Genomic DNA, 16,334 nt, shown 5'->3' on the forward strand with positions numbered 1-16,334 from the left:
TTCTGAGTCTTTATTTCAGGCAATGGTAGTTTCCAAGGGAAGACTGGAGAAAAGATAGGCATTGCTGTCCACGCTGGGTAAATCATGACATCACGTGAGAGTACTCAGACCTGCTGCCCACTGAGGAGGGGGCTGCTCTCACCAATGGGGCAAGAGCGGAATACCCAGGGCAGACGTAGCCACTGGGTTCTGCCGGGTGGCAGCTGGGGAAGGGGGAGAGCTCGGCCCTGCTTCGTACGTCTTCTCCTGATATTGGGAGAAAAGCAGGGATACTGGTTAGTGGTAGTCAATGGCAACCTGTTTGTGCTTCTCCAACCAAGAGGATAAATCATATCCCAGGTTTCCTTGGCCTTGATCCTGGCTCCTTCCCCTCCTTCTCACCAACAGAGTTCATCCTCTCTTATTTCTGTGGTAACCTCTGTCCATTCCCCTCTCACCCTACAAGCTTCCCTGCTTTGAGGCCCTTGGCACCCCAGACCTAGGGATTTGCCCTTCATGCAGGTGGAGAACTCACTTCACCCAGCCTTCTCCACTCTTGATATTATTCATAACAAAAATCATCAAGATCATCATTTATTGCACTCTTGCTTCAGAACCGGGTGCTTTACCCATTGTCTAGAATCCTGACAACAGCCTCACAAGGCAGGTATCAGTTTTCCTACCTTTCAGAGGCTCAGAAAGGTTAAGCTACTTCCCCAAGATCCCACCAGCAAGACTGCAGCCTAGACCTGTTTAACTTCCAAATCTGGGCTCTTTCCTGGACACTATGCTTTCTTGAAGGGGGTGGTGGTTCCATCATGAGCGGTGGTGCTAAGGGATAAGGGGGTGTGAGCGGCATGGTGTGGCTCTCACCTATATACCAGAGATGCGAGCAGCAAAGCCATCAATACCAGCAAGATGCCCAAGAACAGGGGAGCCTGCCCGAAGCCTGCTTCTTGACCTACAGGCAGAATCCCAGACATAGCTATAGTCAGCATCTGCTTCCTGTCACATATCCTCTACCACTCCCCTTCTTCATCCTACCTCTTGTCCAAGTACCTACCAGGCATGACAAGCTGGGTGCTGACCATTGCCAGGCTGTCGGCATCAGCCAAAGACACATTGAGGCAGTAGGTCCCCGAGCCGCCCTTCAGTACCTGGTGCAGAACCAGCTGGCAGTCTGGGCTGGGTGGCACAGGCTGACACAGCCGCTGGGCAGGGGGCTGGCACCCTGGCGATGAGATGTCTATGCAGGCCTCCTTGGGTAGCCTGGGAGAGATGTCAGCTTATGTCAGGGAGTCTGGGAAGGAACAGTAGACACCAGAGAGCAGGGCAGCAGTCAACCCGAGAGTCCTCGGGGCAACCAGTGGGACACTCACCCGCCTTGGCAAGACACAGTCAGCTCAAATGCATCTCCTTCACTGGATGGCACAGCCTGCAGGATCTCAGCACTCTCAATACCCTCTGCAAAGGTGCAAGGTTTTAAGTCTGGGACTCCTCTACCAGTCCTCCCTAAAGGCCCACGGACAGGAAGGTCCTCGGGCTACCTCCCCGATCCCATCCTCATGCCTTCAAATGAAAACCCTGGGATTTGGGTATTCTTGTTCAGGTGGGTAACTCCTTCCAGGGTGTGCTTCCACTGGGCAGCCCTAAGCCGCACACGCCTTCCCTCCACCAGCTCCCAAAGTAGGCAAGACTCACGGACAATGTCCAGGGTGAGGGAAAAGGAGCCATATCGATACAAAACACAATCCAGGGGGACTTGTCGCTTCACCAGGATTAAGGTGGCTGTGTCATCCAGCAGGGGGCTCTGGGAGCCTGGCAGGAGAGGATTGAAGAGGCAAAGTCATGAGACAAATGACACCTGGAAACAGGCCAAGCAGGCATGTTTCCAGGTAGAGCCAGAGCTACTGGATCCAGGCTTGGAATCAGGCAAGAGCTGGGAAATCTCATTTTATAGATAAGGAAACTGAGGCCCAGAAGGAGAAATGACTGCCCCAGAGTCACACTTAGGGGCAGAGCTGGAGTTTTAAAAATCCCAAATGTTTATCACACCCCACACTGTGCCAGGTCCTGGGTTAGACACTTGACGTATGTTAACTCATTATAGTGTCACTATCTTATTCCTCCCTTTTCAGTGTTTCTACCGCAATTCCAGGTAAACCTACTTTGGGATGGGAATCCAGAGGTGGGAAATGGTGTTAGAAACTGGGAAAGATTTCTATGCATTTACACTTAATCAGAAAATGAGATATAAGTATCATGTAAATGATCACAGACTGCTCCCTGACCTTCACTTTAGGGAACAGCTCTTTTCAGAGACATAGGAGCAACAAGCTCTCTCCCCATGGCCTAGGAGAAGACCCTGGCTTCCTGAACTCTGGGTCTCTTCCATACCATTAAGGGGGACTTGGGGGGCTTTAAAACCAGTGAAGACTCGGAGGGGACTCCACTGGTAAGCTAAGGATTGGGTAACATCTGGATCCAGAATAAGTCTTTCAGGTCTTTAGAGCTGTGACAAATGCCCCCACCTCAATGAACCTCATTCATTCTGGCCCTCTTACCTGTAATACCTTCTGTAGACAAGAATGGGCTGGCATCTGGACTGTCAGGCTCAGGGGTGGGTACCTCTCCAGCTGTGGTCTCCACCAGCTCTGTAGTTGTTACCTGTGCAACTGTGGTTCCAGAGGGTTCTGCAGTTGACACTTCAGATGTCGTACCTATGGCCTCTGCAGTTGGCATCTCTGCAGGTGTGGTACTTATGACTTCTGAGGCTAGTACCTGCTCAGCTGTGGTACCTGTGCCCTCTGCAGTTGGTACTTGCACAGCTGTGGTTCCAGAGGGCTCTGCAGTTGGCACCTGAGCAGGTGTAGTGCCCATGATTTCTGCAGTTGGCACTTGGCCAGCTGTGGTACTTGTGCCCTCTGCAGTTGGTACTTGCACAGCTGTGGTTCCAGAGGGCTCTGCAGTTGGCACCTGAGCAGGTGTAGTGCCCATGATTTCTGCAGTTGGCACTTGGCCAGCTGTGGTACTTGTGCCCTCTGCAGTTGGTACTTGCACAGCTGTGGTTCCAGAGGGCTCTGCAGTTGGCACCTGAGCAGGTGTAGTGCCCATGATTTCTGCAGTTGGCACTTGGCCAGCTGTGGTACTTGTGCCCTCTGCAGTTGGTACTTGCACAGCTGTGGTTCCAGAGGGCTCTGCAGTTGGCACCTGAGCAGGTGTAGTGCCCATGATTTCTGCAGTTGGCACTTGGCCAGCTGTGGTACTTGTGCCCTCTGCAGTTGGTACTTGCACAGCTGTGGTTCCAGAGGGCTCTGCAGTTGGCACCTGAGCAGGTGTAGTGCCCACGATTTCTGCAGTTGGCACATGCCCAGCTGTGGTGCCTGGAACTGGGGAGGAGCCACAGGAGGTGAGAGGAATGGCAGCCTGTAGCACCACCTGTGCAGTGACTGGGCCAGACTCTAGGTAAGTGTGAGTGACCACAAGTGCCCGAGAGATCAGGGTCCCAGTACTGTCTCCAAAGTCCCAGGTGTAGGAGAGGTCAGCCCCAGCCAAATAGCCACTGGGGTCGTGGAGCCGGAGGGCAAAGGTCAGAGGTTGCTTTCTCAGGAAGTGATTGTTCATTCCATCCAAGGCCTGCAGCTGAGACACGCTCACAGAGAAGGGCACCTGGTCTGAGATTGGAGCCAGAAAAGGTGAGAACCAGGTCTGGGCCACAGCTGCTTCTTTCACAGCCACATCCTCTAACCCCAAGCTGCCTGGCCCTTCACTGGCTCCAAGCCCCACATTCCTCTGCCCATGTCTTCCTGGCTCTGCCCCATAAGGTGCCCCTACACACCATTTCCTCTTTCCCCTTTCCTGCCCAGCCAAGCTTCCCCACCTCCTCCTGCCCTGAGACTGGTCTCGTCCCTTCCTAAGTCCTTACCAGTAATGGTGAAGGCTGAGCGGGAGTGAGCGAGGGCTACGTAGCTCTGGGACCCCCGGCGGTGGTAGACAGTCACTTCCATGATGTGTGTGCCCAGCACTGCCTTGCCTGTCCCAATGCTCAGTCCAGACACTGGGCCCCCCAGAACTTGCCAGTATTGGCCTGAGGTTTTCGGAAAGAAGAGTAGAGAAGGGGGTTACTGGTCAAAGGGGACTGGGGAAGGGTTAGAGACAGGGCACCAGAGAAGGAAGGTAAGGAGATATATTGAGAGGATGGTTATTTCAGAGGGTGTTTGGAAGTTTGTATATGAGGGCAGGAAAGGAGTCCTAACGAGGGGTTCCATGGGATGGGACTGTAATTGGAGAAGGGTTCCCAGAAAGAAGTATAATAGAGTTAGCTAGGTGCTGTGGAAGAAGACGGAGTCATGGGGAGGTGAAGATTAGGGAAACTCACAGAGTTTAGGGGTGGGACCAAAAGAAAAGGGATCAGGTAGGAAGAGATGAATCCAAGTGTGGGTGACAGGCCAGAGAAGGGAGTCTCTCACCCCAGGTCTTCCAGACATAAACAAAGCTTCTTCTCTGAGGTGAAGGGCCAGACGGACAGGCCCTCCCATCGGGGAAGATGCAGGTATCATCAGGTTCTTGGGGATACACTGGCTGTCCTCCCCACACCTGGCTCCCTGAAAGGAAGATACAAAGTCACCCGCAAACCCTGGCTTTCCTTATTATACACCAAAACCTTTAACATGGCTCCCAGAGCAGGGCTCTAGGAATACTCCCTAGCTACAAAATATATTCTCCTTGATATAACCCACTGTGGGTGGTAGTGGGGAGAATGGAAACTATAATTAAAGATTCCTTTGTAGGGACTTCTCTGGTGGTCCAGTGGTTAAAAGACTCCACTTTTCCAATACAGGGGGCATGGGTTCAATCCCTGGTCAGGGAACTAAGATCCTCCATGTTGAGCGGCCAAAAAAAAAAAAAAAAAGATACCTATGTAAGTATAATACATAGAGATTGGAGAGAAAGAGATTGGAAATGTATCAAAATGTTTAGAAAGATTTGCTCTGGCTAATGGGATAAAAGTAAAAATAACAGCACCAGCTAACATCTATTGAGCCTTTACTGTAGGCTAGGGCAGGCATTATGCTAAATTCTTTATATATTATCACATTTTAATCCTTACAACAACCTTTTAAAGTAGTATCATCCCTATTCTACAGATTAAGGGAATGGAAGCACAAAACAATTAAGTGACTTGCCCAGGGTCACATACTGGTAACAGGTTTAAATCCAAGTCTGTCCAACTTCTAAATCCACTGGGTCTTCTGTCCCCCATTTTGGGGACTACAATTTTTTTTTTCTTTGTGCTTTATCTGTGTTTTCTAATCTAAGTACATATATAATTCGTTTAAAAAAAAGAAGAAGAAGGAGAAAGGGCATGAGCTGAGCCCTGGGAATGAGGCCTGGAGTGGAGTGGTACCCACCGTTAATGATGGTGTTGTTGGCCCAGATGACCTGCCCATCTGACAACACCTTTTGGCTTTCAGGGAAGTGCAGGGCAATAGAGAAGGAGGTGTTTGCCCCACGCAGTGTAGGCCCATCATTGCTGACCTTCAGAGATACCTGGCCACCTGGAAAGGGCAGCTGCGTTAGCTGGGACTCCTTGGCTTCCCCTCCCCATATGCCTTTTCCCTTTCTGTCTTCTCAACCAACATTCAACCCAATCCTTGCTCCTCTCCTCTCCCCACCCCATTCCCACCATTCCCTCCCCAGAAATTGCCAAGTTCCTACCTCTCCAGCAGTGAGGCCCCTGGCTTTCTGTCCACTCTGGATATAGCTGCCTGTTCCATGCTTTAATTCTGAGCTGCCTTGAGACACCAAGCCAGTCCCGGTCTCTGGGTCCTAAAAGGAAGGTATAATGAGGACCCTCAGGTCATCACTCCCTTCTCAGGGGACCACAGTGTCCCATGTCACATCACTCATTCTCACATTCAAAGTGCATTTTAATTTACCCAATACCCACCATGTACCAGGCACTGTGCTAGGTGCAAAGAACTTAAGAAATGAAAAAGAAATGGTCCTAAAGAGATTCAGGTTAAAGTAGATGAAACAGACATATGCATAAATTACTATAATTCAAAGCACTGCTTAATATGAGCCATAATAAACATGCACGATGTACAACAAAATGACAGAATAAACAGATTAATTCCACTCTGGTAGACTGGGAAGGATCCAATGAGGAGTTGGCCTGTGGCATAAAGCATTCTAGGCAGAAGGCCCAGCATGAGCAGATGCATGGAGGCATGGAAGCACATGGCATGATAGGGGACCACTAGCAATGTGGTTGAGGTACACCGTGAGAGATGAGGCCAAGAAGATGGGGTGGGGGCTTTGAGTGCCAGGCGAAGGAGTTTGGCCTTTATCTTGTAGGCAAGACCACCTCAGATGATTTTTGTTTGTTGTATTGAGATATAATTCAAATACCATAAAATTTACCCTTCAAAACTTTTGGAATATGATCAGATTTGTGTTTTAGAAGGATCACTTCAGCAAGCAGTGAGGAGGATGGACCAGAGGCAGGTAGAAATTGGGAGTGGGGACAAACAAAATTATTATAACTGACCAAAAGAGAGGTCTGAAAGAAAAGGATATGATGGCTCTCCACATGCCTCACCCAGATCCAACAACTATCAACATTTTGCCACATTTGCTTTATCGATCCTTTGTTGTTGGTTTGTTTTTTGGTTAAAGCATTTAATTTTCTCTTTTACAGTATTCATTTTTAATGCTGCACTTTTCTTTCTTTCTTTCTTTCTTTTTTTTTTTTTTTTGCGGTACGCGGGCCTCTCACCCTTGTGGCCTCTCCCGTTGCGGAGCACAGGCTCCGGATGCGCAGGCTCAGCAGCCATGGCTCACAGGCCCAGCCGCACCGCGGCATGTGGGATCTTTCCGGACCGGGGCACGAACCCGTGTCCCCTGCATCGGCAGGCGGACTCTCAACCACTGCGCCACCAGGGAAGCCCTCTTTCTTTCTTCCTTTTTTCTTCCTTCCTTCCTTCCTTCCTTTCTTTCTTTCTTTCTTTCTTTCTTCCTTTCTTTCTTTCTTTCTTTCTTTCTTCCTTTCTTTCCTTTCTTTCTTTCCTTTCCTTCCTTCCTTCCTTCCTTCCTTCCTTCCTTCCTTCCTTCCTTCCTTCCTTCCTTCCTTCCTTCCTTCCTTCCTTCCTTCCTTCCTTCCTTCCTTCCTTCCTTCCTTCCTTCCTTCCTTCCTTCCTTCCTTCCTTCCTTCCTTCCTTCCATTTTTTTTGGCTGTGTCAGGTCTTAGTTGCAGCATGTGGGATCTTTTGTTGCAGCGTGCAGGCTTCTCTCTAGTTGTGGCGTGTGGGTTTTCTCTCTCTAGTTGTGGTGCGTGGGCTCCAGGATGCGGGGGCTCCAGAGCGCATGGGCTCTGTAGTTTGTGGCACGCGGACTCTCTCCTTGAGGCGCGCGAGCTCAGTAGTTGTGGTGTGCAGGTTTAGTTCCCCCGCGGCATGCGGGATCTTAATTCCCCGACCAGGGATCTAACCCGTGACCCCTGCATTGGAAGGTGGCTTCTTTACCACTGGACCACCAGGAAAGTCCCTGGCTAAAGCATTCACAAGCAATCCCAGACATAATGTTATTTAAAACTGTACAAATTCAGTATGTATCTGTAAAGAAGAAATATTTTCTTGAATAAACACAATGCTAGTTCACACTAGACAAAATTATTGAAACCAGTCTGTACAAAATTTCATGAATATCTAAAAATGTCTTCTTATGATTTTAAAAATCAGGATCCAAAAAGTAAGCACAATATTTTAAGAGCCTCAGGTGGACACGTATGAACAGAATGTTTCCAGAGTACAATAAGGAGCGCAGTAAAAGAAAAAGACTTGAAACTGCACCATGAATGAGGGAAGTCAGATCAAGGAGAACTTCCTAGAAGTCTGTGAGACCAGGGATCTAGAGAAAGGGGGGGCACTGGAATATGATGCAGATATTTCAGCACAGCAGAGACTATCCTCACTCCATTTCTAATATGTACCAGAAACCTGGTTGATTCTGCTGGGGGAGGATCTGGAATCATCCCACTGAGCATCCCACCATGAGAGCGAGAGAATTATAAGATGCCCCATTCTTTCTCCACTCCCAACCCTCCCTCCTCAGAGCAGCACGGGACATTCCAGACCCTCTCACCACCCCCACCCCCCCTTGCTCCTGTCACGAGGCCCCAATCCCCCAGAGCTCTTTCATGTGATGCTCAGCTGAGACCCCTCTGCCTGTCTCTCCCAGCCCCAGAACAAAAGCCTGGGCTGTGATCGTCTATGCCCATCCCAAAGAGGGGATGTGGTGCCTCTTTACCCTCTATCCAATACATTCTCTTGCTCCTCACTTTAAATACCCTATCCCAAGTGCCTGAGACATTGCCTAAAAGAGTCTCCCACTCATTTTACTCCCTTGGAGCCCCCGCTCCAGCTCACTGCCCAGGGGGTCTCAGAATTAGGGCCACCAAGACCCACTATTCTCTTGCCCTTCCAAGCAAATGGAGTTATTTTCAGGCTGAGTCCCAAATCTTCATGTGGGGAGGGAGCTCAGTTGCCCATGTCCTCACTAAATCAAATGGGTGGGAGATGCCAGAAGCATTGCTGGTTATCTCCCATTAGGGAAGGGAAAACCAGAGCAAGTGTGCAACCCCAAATTCACACTTGCTCATGTCCACACACCCCACACTCACCTTCTGTGGCCCCCACAGCCAGAAGAGCACCCATCACAGCCACATGGAGAAGGCATTTTCTCAGCACCAGATCCATCCTGTTCTTTCCAGCAACCAAAGGCGCTAGGGCGTAGGACAAGCCCCTATATAAGAAACGGATGCTCATTTGCATAGCCCTTCCTCCTCTCCCTGCAGGGGAGGCCTGGGAGGAGCAGGAGGACCTGAGAAAGGCAGAACTGAGGAGGGATCCTGGTCCCTGGACATCCCGCTACTCAGTGACAGTTTCTGGTTTCACAGGGTCACGCTCATCTTAAAGCACTCCATCCCCCCGTGGAAAGAACTGACTGAAGGGCAGCTACAAAACAAAACACGTACCGGACACACACGATTCATCATGGGAGAGTGGATCAATTTATTGTGAGTCAAACCAGGAACCTCTCAAAAAGACTGTAGAAGTAGTGACCCTGTATCCAAAATCAAAGAGAGACAGTATCGGGGTAGGCTGAGAGACGGAGGCAACGACTCCTCCGAGGCCCGGGAGACCCTTACAATGAGATTCCCAGCTTCCTGCTTTCAGAGGAGGCTCCCTGGACCAGGTGGCATTCAATCTTAGGTCAATACACATTTTCCTAGGGGTGGTGAAAACGGCGAATTAGAGATCAGGAAATCCCTATAGACTCAGGACACAGGTAGGAAACTCGATCCCAAATCAGATACTTGGAAAAAGGTGTTCAGCCTCCCCACCTACGTTGAAACTTGTCTTAATGCCCCTCGGAACCAAACTTGCGCGGGTCGGGGTCGTTTGCAGAGAGGGACGCAGGGCTGGCCCCTCCCGCTCTGACGTTGACCAATAGGAAGATCTGAGGGCGGAGCCAGGGAAACGCGGGAAGGAGGGGCGGGGCTTCTGGTGGCGGTAGGGAACTGGGGGAAGGCGGTAACATTGTTTCAAGTTGGACAAATTGACAAGAGCGAGAGATACACTGCGTTCCATCCCGACCTGGGGCCACGGTACTGGGCCCTGTTTCCCCTCCTCGGCCCCCGAGAGCTGGGTGCCGCTTTCTGCAGGGTTCCCAGGCCCCCGCTCCAGGGCCGGGCTGACCCGACTCGCTAGCGCTTCATGGAGAACTTCCAAAAAGTGGAAAAGATCGGAGAGGGCACGTACGGAGTTGTGTACAAAGCCAAAAACAAGGTGACGGGAGAAGTGGTGGCGCTTAAAAAAATCCGCCTGGACACGTGAGTGGCCTCTGTACCCGGGACTCCTTACTCGGGAGCTCCTTGAGTGCCCCCTACCCCCACCCCAACCGGCGGTGGCCATCCAGGGACCGGAAGGTAGCAGGGAGGGACTTCTTTTGAAGTGGAGAGGTGGGTTGAAGGACGAGTAGAGGGTTTCCCGGGGGAGACTATAGGGTAGTGTAGAATCCATGGGAAATTTCCTCCCTAAAGGCGGGTGATGCCCCTAAATGTACAGTCAGAAAGACTCAGGAAGAGGAAGGAGGCCTCTGAGATGGGGGTTCCAGGACTCCCTGTGGAGCTGGGGTTTGCAGTAAGCTGTAAAGAGCACCTTTTTGAATGACGAGCCCTCCTCGCTGCCCCAACCCCACCCCCATCTTAGAATTCTCTCCCCCTTTCAAAAGAATGGCAGTTGAACCTCACTGGCCCCTCTAGAGAGGCTGGGTGCTGCTACTCCCGCCCCCCCCTTTTTTTTTTTTTACCTGTTACCTTCTTCACCTTCACCAGGAGGCTTTGCTAACCTAACCCTGGGCAAAGAAGAAATAATGACCTTAATGTGTCCAAAAGCCAGTCCTGTCCATCCATGAATTAACCCCTGAAGCACCCCTTCTCTTCTCTCACTTTCCTAGGGGATGCTGGGGTGGTGTCTCTGTGGGGAGGCAGGGGGTGGGGTAGAATCACTGGGCTGGGAGAAAAGGAATATTTGTAACCACATTCCCATCTCTGCTCTCCCAACTTCTCCAAGTGAGACGGAGGGTGTACCCAGTACTGCCATACGAGAGATCTCTCTGCTAAAGGAGCTTAACCACCCTAATATTGTCAAGTAAGTATGTATCTGGGAGGTGCTCTGACAGTAAAGGAGGATGCCTTCTGTTTGTGTTGTCTGGGCATTTCTCTCCCTCACCTCTATCCCTGGACCTCCCTTCCCTAGGCTGCTGGATGTCATTCATACAGAAAACAAACTCTACCTGGTTTTTGAGTTTCTGCACCAGGATCTCAAGAAATTCATGGATGCCTCTGCTCTCACTGGCATTCCTCTTCCCCTCATAAAGGTAATCCTTCTCATCAGCTCCTCCCAACATGGGCATGTCTTGGGGGGACTGAAGGCAGGCAATCCAGACTGAGTGTTGATTTGTGATCTTAGCTTCCTTCCCAGCCCTACACACACACACACACACACACACACACACACACAATCATACACACACAATCACACAATCACACATAGCTTTTTTGTGGCTCCTTCACTGCTCATTATACTTATTAACCCTAAGGCTGGGCAGGAGAATCAAAGAAGTTGAAACTCTAGTGAGTCAGCTTAGCAGCTCAGGTGGAAGGTGAGATGAAACTCAGATAAATGGGACTGGAGGGCACTTGGTAGACCCCTCCAAAAAGCCTTTCCACCTGCTTGGTGGGAGAAATAGCCAGTGAGTCTCTATTGTCTGTTTTTCTGGGTTCTTTACTCCCAGAGCTACTTTCCATCTATCAACAAACGTTTATCCAACACACATTTATTGAACACCTTCAATGTGCTGAACACAGGATATGGAAAAGAAATGCAAAACTGAATAAAACCTGATCCTTATCCTCACTGGGATTACAATCCAATCAGGGAAATGGCTTGTAAACATGGAATTATTATCTAACTAGTGAAGGCCTTAGTAGAACTATGGAGGCACAGAGGAGACCCTAATGTTCTCACGGTGATGGAAAAACACATTCTTTTCTCTCCCCTTGTCAGAGCTATTTGTTCCAGCTGCTCCAGGGCCTAGCTTTCTGCCATTCTCATCGGGTCCTGCACCGAGACCTCAAACCTCAGAATCTGCTTATCAACGCAGAGGGGGCCATCAAGCTAGCAGACTTTGGACTAGCCAGAGCCTTTGGAGTCCCTGTTCGTACTTACACCCACGAGGTGAGTCCCTCTCTGCTTGTCTTCTCTGAACTTCCTGGGAGGTGTTAACAGGGACATTCACAACGTTTTTAGTAACTATTTGGCCAGCAGTTTCTCTCTCACTAGATGGAAAGTATCTCTGACACCCTAAGAGGTCTTAGAGTATACACGGAGTTCACATTTTGATAGATAACAAGCCAGGAGAGCTGGATGGCACACCATTAAAATTATGACCGATTGCCTCAAGTTTTCCAAGAAGGTTGCAAATTGGGGGTTCAGAAAATATGGTCCCCAGAACCATGGACTAGGCTAACTCTGGGCTAAGAAGTTGTACCCAGTTATTTTACTTAGGGGAAATCAGAGGGAAGGGAAGGATGGAAGGAAAGAAGTTGCTTGTTAAGAAGCTGAGTTAGCAGAGTAGTCCTGAGGAAGTGAGATGTGGGAATCTCCATGCCCCATACACCACCCCTCCCCTTCCTACGCTTGTCCTCAGGTGGTGACTCTGTGGTACCGAGCACCTGAAATCCTTCTGGGCTGCAAATACTACTCCACAGCTGTGGACATCTGGAGCTTGGGCTGCATCTTTGCTGAGATGGTACGGAGGCATGCCCGAGTTCTACCCAGCCCCCTCCTCCCCACATTCAAGAACAACAGAACTGTTTCTTGGCCAAGACCCATGGCCCTTCTCTTATCACAGGGTCCTTCCTCTAGAGTAGCACAAAGTGGGTGGTGGGGAAAGGATAGGACTGTCATCCCTGATGTCAACCACAATGTTAGGATATCCTCAAACAGCTTTAGCATGCAGTATACATATCTTATCTTTGAATTGAGCTAAATCATTTCTGCAACTGTTTTAGCTTTAGCCTGCATATACTTGGGAAAATGAGTTCCATTTAGTGTCCCCTTCATTTGGCCTGTAGACCTTATTGTAGAGCACCAGGAATGTGGTGAGGTCAACTGTGTTCACCTTACCCACACCTTTTATTTAAACTGCAGACTTACATCACATCCCCCCTCAACCTCTGGCTTTTCAGATTGAAGGATCCCTGAGGCCCAGTCTTATAAGGGAGCTCTCATCCCCTTTAATACAACAGTGGAGTGAGCTAAGTTTCCAAATCAAAACAGCAGTGTTTTATGGTCCCTTATCTGGGTTGTAACTGGGGGCATGGAGACCATTAGCCCATATATATAATGTGCATTTATCCCCCAGTGCATTACTTTACAATTGCCCATATTCATCTCTCAATTCATCAAAAAATATTTGTTAAGCACCTAGTGTGTACCCAGCACCATGCTAGGTGCTGTGGGGAACACAGAAGAAATGGAAGACACAGTCTCTGCCCGCTGTGCTCCTATCTAGAAGTGGCTGCACCACAAGGAGGGGGGATGACCGCAGTGTCTACCCCACACCCCGTGAGTGGCTTGGGATCCCTTTGCTACATGTCAGTGGCACCCCAGACATTCACCCCCTCCCAGCCCCACCCAGCCTTGGGGATCTGCAAAGCCATGGTTGGGGGAAGGAAGGAGGGGGCGAGGAGACAGATGAAGGGACTTCATTGTCTCAGGCTCTGTTTGACTGACCCCATGAAAGGCCCTGGGGAGGGAGTCATGGGGCCCTGCTGACCTTCCACTGCCTGTGGGAACCTCCATTATCCAGTGGGCAGTTTTGACTGACGTCAATGTGGGTCTTGGCTTTTCCTCTTTCCCCATTTTCAGGTGACCCGGCGGGCCCTATTCCCAGGAGATTCTGAGATCGACCAACTCTTCCGGATCTTTCGGACTCTGGGGACCCCAGATGAGGTGGTTTGGCCAGGAGTTACTTCTATGCCTGATTATAAGCCAAGTTTCCCCAAGTGGGCCAGGCAAGATTTTAGCAAAGTTGTGCCCCCCCTGGATGAAGATGGACGGAGCTTGTTATCGGTGAGAGTGGGGAGTGGGCACCCATTTCCTCTCATTCACTCCCCCAGGGCAGGGTTTTTCCAGGATGAAGGAAGAATGAGGCCCTGGACTCCTGGTCTTAGCATTTCCCTAGCCCCTGCTTCCCTCTCGCTGTTGTGCACCCATTAGATACAGGAAGGAGGGAAATGGGAACTCTGCCTTGGGTGAAAGGAATTGTTTCCCGATTTCCCAAAACACCTGCTGCCCATTTACTCCATTATCACATTACTGACGTCAGCATACATCTCTCCCTCCAGCAAATGCTGCACTACGACCCCAACAAGCGGATTTCAGCAAAGGCAGCTTTGGCTCACCCTTTCTTCCAGGATGTGACCAAGCCAGTACCTCACCTTCGACTCTGATGGCTTTCTCAAGCCCCTACTCCCAGTCTCACCCTCTCCTCCAGTGGGGGCATGATCTGGCTTGGCCCAGGGCTCTTAGCTCACTGATCTTGTCTGGCTGCCTTAGCACTCACCTGCCCCTCTTAGCCAGCCAACTCTGGGGAGAGGGGGTGGAGGGGAGAAATAGGTGAAATGGAAAGGAAGCGTCAATATTACATGCACTTAATCTGCACCATGCTCTCCCCTTCCTCTTAGTCATTGCTTAGGAGGGCTGGTATTTAAAAAAAAAAAAAAGTTAAAGGACTGTTTCTCCTTCCTCCACATAGGGTTTGCCATCCCAGTCTCTGAAAGCCCCGCAATTATTATTTTCTGTGTTTCAGGTGACAGAGACCCCAAACCTCCCACAGCCCTGTGTAAGGCCAACTGATAGCAGGGGCACTAAGTTGGAACTTTTGAAAACCAAGCAAAACAAAAACATGGCGAGGGGTCTGTTTTAAAGAATTAGGTTAAAAAAATAGATCCAACCAGTTTATACCCTAGTTTTAGTGCTTCATCTCACCTAACAGTCTGGGAGACTCAAGACTCCCTGTCTCAGACTCCCAGTCTCTGCAGTCCTGGTGGGACTGCAGTAGAAATGATTGCTCCTAGTCTTTTTGCCTGTCCCTCCTACAGGCAAGGGGTCTCTGGGAGGCTCTGGGTCAGGGACTGTGCTTCACCGAGGCCTTATGAGGCAAGTGAAAGATGTTTGAATTTTTCTCTTCTTTTTAAGATTCTTAGTTCTTCAGGTGCTAGGTTCCATCTCCCTCTGAAGGCCAGCCCATAGGAGTGAAAGTTAAGGTTAAGACCTCATTTTGAGAATGCTGACACTTTTTTAGGGCTGTGCCTGAGTGGGGACATTGGGAAAAAAATATTTCTTTAAAAGAAGGATGAACAATTATATTTATATTTCAGGTTATAGCAGTTTTTTAAGTGGGAATCGGTGGGGATTTGTTGCCATGTGCACCTTGGGGTTTGTAACGCGAATGTTCAAAAAAAAAAAGCTTTTTTTCTTTTTTATGATTTTGTCTCTCTTCTCCCACCTTTTGTCCTTGAGTGTTCTTGCTATTAACATTATTTGTAATTTAGTTTGTAATTGATTAAAAAAAAAGTTCCTGGTTTTATAGTTCATGTCTCTCCTCCTTTACTTTTGCATATTTACTGAAAAATGGTGTGAGAGAGAATATGAATGTGTGCATGTGATAATAGGTTTCAGACCCCTTTTCTTAATCACTCTATGCACGGCTACCCACCCCACTCCATTTCGACCTCTGCGATGCAATTGGGATAGTGCCACGGGTGGGTGAAGTGGGAATTATTGCCCCCATTTTACAGCTGAGGAAAGTGAAGCTTATGTATTTCCTACTTTACTTTCCCCTAAACCAGCATCTCCCCCACCCCACCCCACCCCCAGACACACATATCACATACACATACACACAAGGCTCCAGTTCCAGATTTTCAATGTTAGGGCTCAGGAACAGCAGTATGGTTGGAAGTGGGCTCCAAGGTTAATTCGCATTGACGCTGCATTTCCCAGTAAGCTCGTCTTGTTTTCTCTTTACCGTTTTTATTTTGTTTTTTTCTTTTGCGGCACGCGGGCCTCTCACTGCTGTGGCGTCTCCCGTCGCGGAGCACTGGCTCCGGACGCGCAGGCCCAGCGGACATGGCCCACGGGCGCAGCCGCTCCACGGCACGCGGGACCCTCCCGGGCCGGGGCACGAACCCGTGTCCCCTGCATCGGCAGGCGGACTCTCAACCACTGCGCCACCAGGGAAGCCCTCGTCTTGTTTTCTTTTTGTTCCATATCACAAACAGAAAAGTTTTCTAAAAATACTTATTCACATTTACATGCGATTTAGAATACATCAATCGTCTGTATGAAAAATTATTATAAAGGGGCTAAAGCCTCCCCAAGCTACCACTTCTTGGAGGTGCCATTGTCTCAGCTCACCAAAAAACATCTCAGACTGCCGCGGGCCATCCCCAAAATTCCTGTGCTCTGGGGCCCCACTAAAAGGAGGAAGCACCGACGTGAGGGCTGCTTAAATTCCTAGGCTCCGGGTCCCTAGGAGAGGTATTTCCCTTCACGCCCGCGAATTTGTGATAGAAGGCGGGGCGCCAGAGGCAGGCCCCGCCAAATCCCAGGGGAGGGGCGAAGGTCAGTAGCGGCCTTCCTAAGGCCTCTTTCAACTCCGCCTTGCCTGCCATTCAAGTCCCGAATTTTCTCAGTACTGGTTAAAGTTTCACTTTGACC

At 49.7% G+C, this 16,334-nt stretch overlaps 2 protein-coding genes across 3 annotated transcripts; one reads left to right on the forward strand and one right to left on the reverse strand.

The window, feature by feature from the left end:
- Nucleotides 1–104: 104 nt before the first annotated feature.
- Nucleotides 105–8,738, reverse strand: PMEL (premelanosome protein; the record flags this gene model as incomplete). The annotated part of the gene is made up of 12 exons (XM_082850448.1): nucleotides 105–246; nucleotides 853–940; nucleotides 1,043–1,248; nucleotides 1,359–1,443; nucleotides 1,681–1,797; nucleotides 2,544–2,646; nucleotides 3,073–3,653; nucleotides 3,905–4,066; nucleotides 4,449–4,583; nucleotides 5,391–5,537; nucleotides 5,698–5,808; nucleotides 8,663–8,738. The coding sequence occupies 12 exons, from the start codon at nucleotides 8,736–8,738 to the stop codon at nucleotides 105–107; spliced, it is 1,953 nt and encodes a 650-aa protein (XP_082706574.1).
- A 925-nt stretch (nucleotides 8,739–9,663) lies between these two features.
- CDK2 (cyclin dependent kinase 2) lies at nucleotides 9,664–15,190 on the forward strand. Of its 2 annotated transcripts, XM_082850681.1 has the most exons (8): nucleotides 9,664–9,874; nucleotides 10,617–10,694; nucleotides 10,803–10,923; nucleotides 11,613–11,783; nucleotides 12,256–12,357; nucleotides 13,032–13,175; nucleotides 13,479–13,682; nucleotides 13,958–15,190. In XM_082850681.1, the coding sequence occupies exons 1-8, from the start codon at nucleotides 9,759–9,761 to the stop codon at nucleotides 14,060–14,062; spliced, it is 1,041 nt and encodes a 346-aa protein (XP_082706807.1). In that variant the 5' UTR covers nucleotides 9,664–9,758; the 3' UTR covers nucleotides 14,063–15,190. The 2 variants fall into 2 exon arrangements, with proteins under 2 accessions (XP_082706807.1, XP_082706806.1); XM_082850680.1 differs by lacking the exon at nucleotides 13,032–13,175.
- Nucleotides 15,191–16,334: the final 1,144 nt, after the last annotated feature.

The sequence above is a fragment of the Leucopleurus acutus genome, assembly GCF_964270905.1.
Source record: "Leucopleurus acutus genome assembly, chromosome: 11".
NCBI classification, from domain to species: Eukaryota; Metazoa; Chordata; class Mammalia; order Artiodactyla; family Delphinidae; genus Leucopleurus; species Leucopleurus acutus.

Excerpts from the sequence above, each read along its gene's own strand:
- CDK2 (XM_082850681.1), top strand. The coding sequence starts at position 9,759 with ATGGAGAACTTCCAAAAAGTGGAAAAGATCGGAGAGGGCACGTACGGA. Across the intron at positions 10,695-10,802 it reads AACCACCCTAATATTGTCAA|GCTGCTGGATGTCATTCATA; the intron begins GTAAGTATGTAT and ends TCCCTTCCCTAG. Across the intron at positions 13,176-13,478 it reads CAGTGTCTACCCCACACCCC|GTGACCCGGCGGGCCCTATT; the intron begins GTGAGTGGCTTG and ends CCCCATTTTCAG.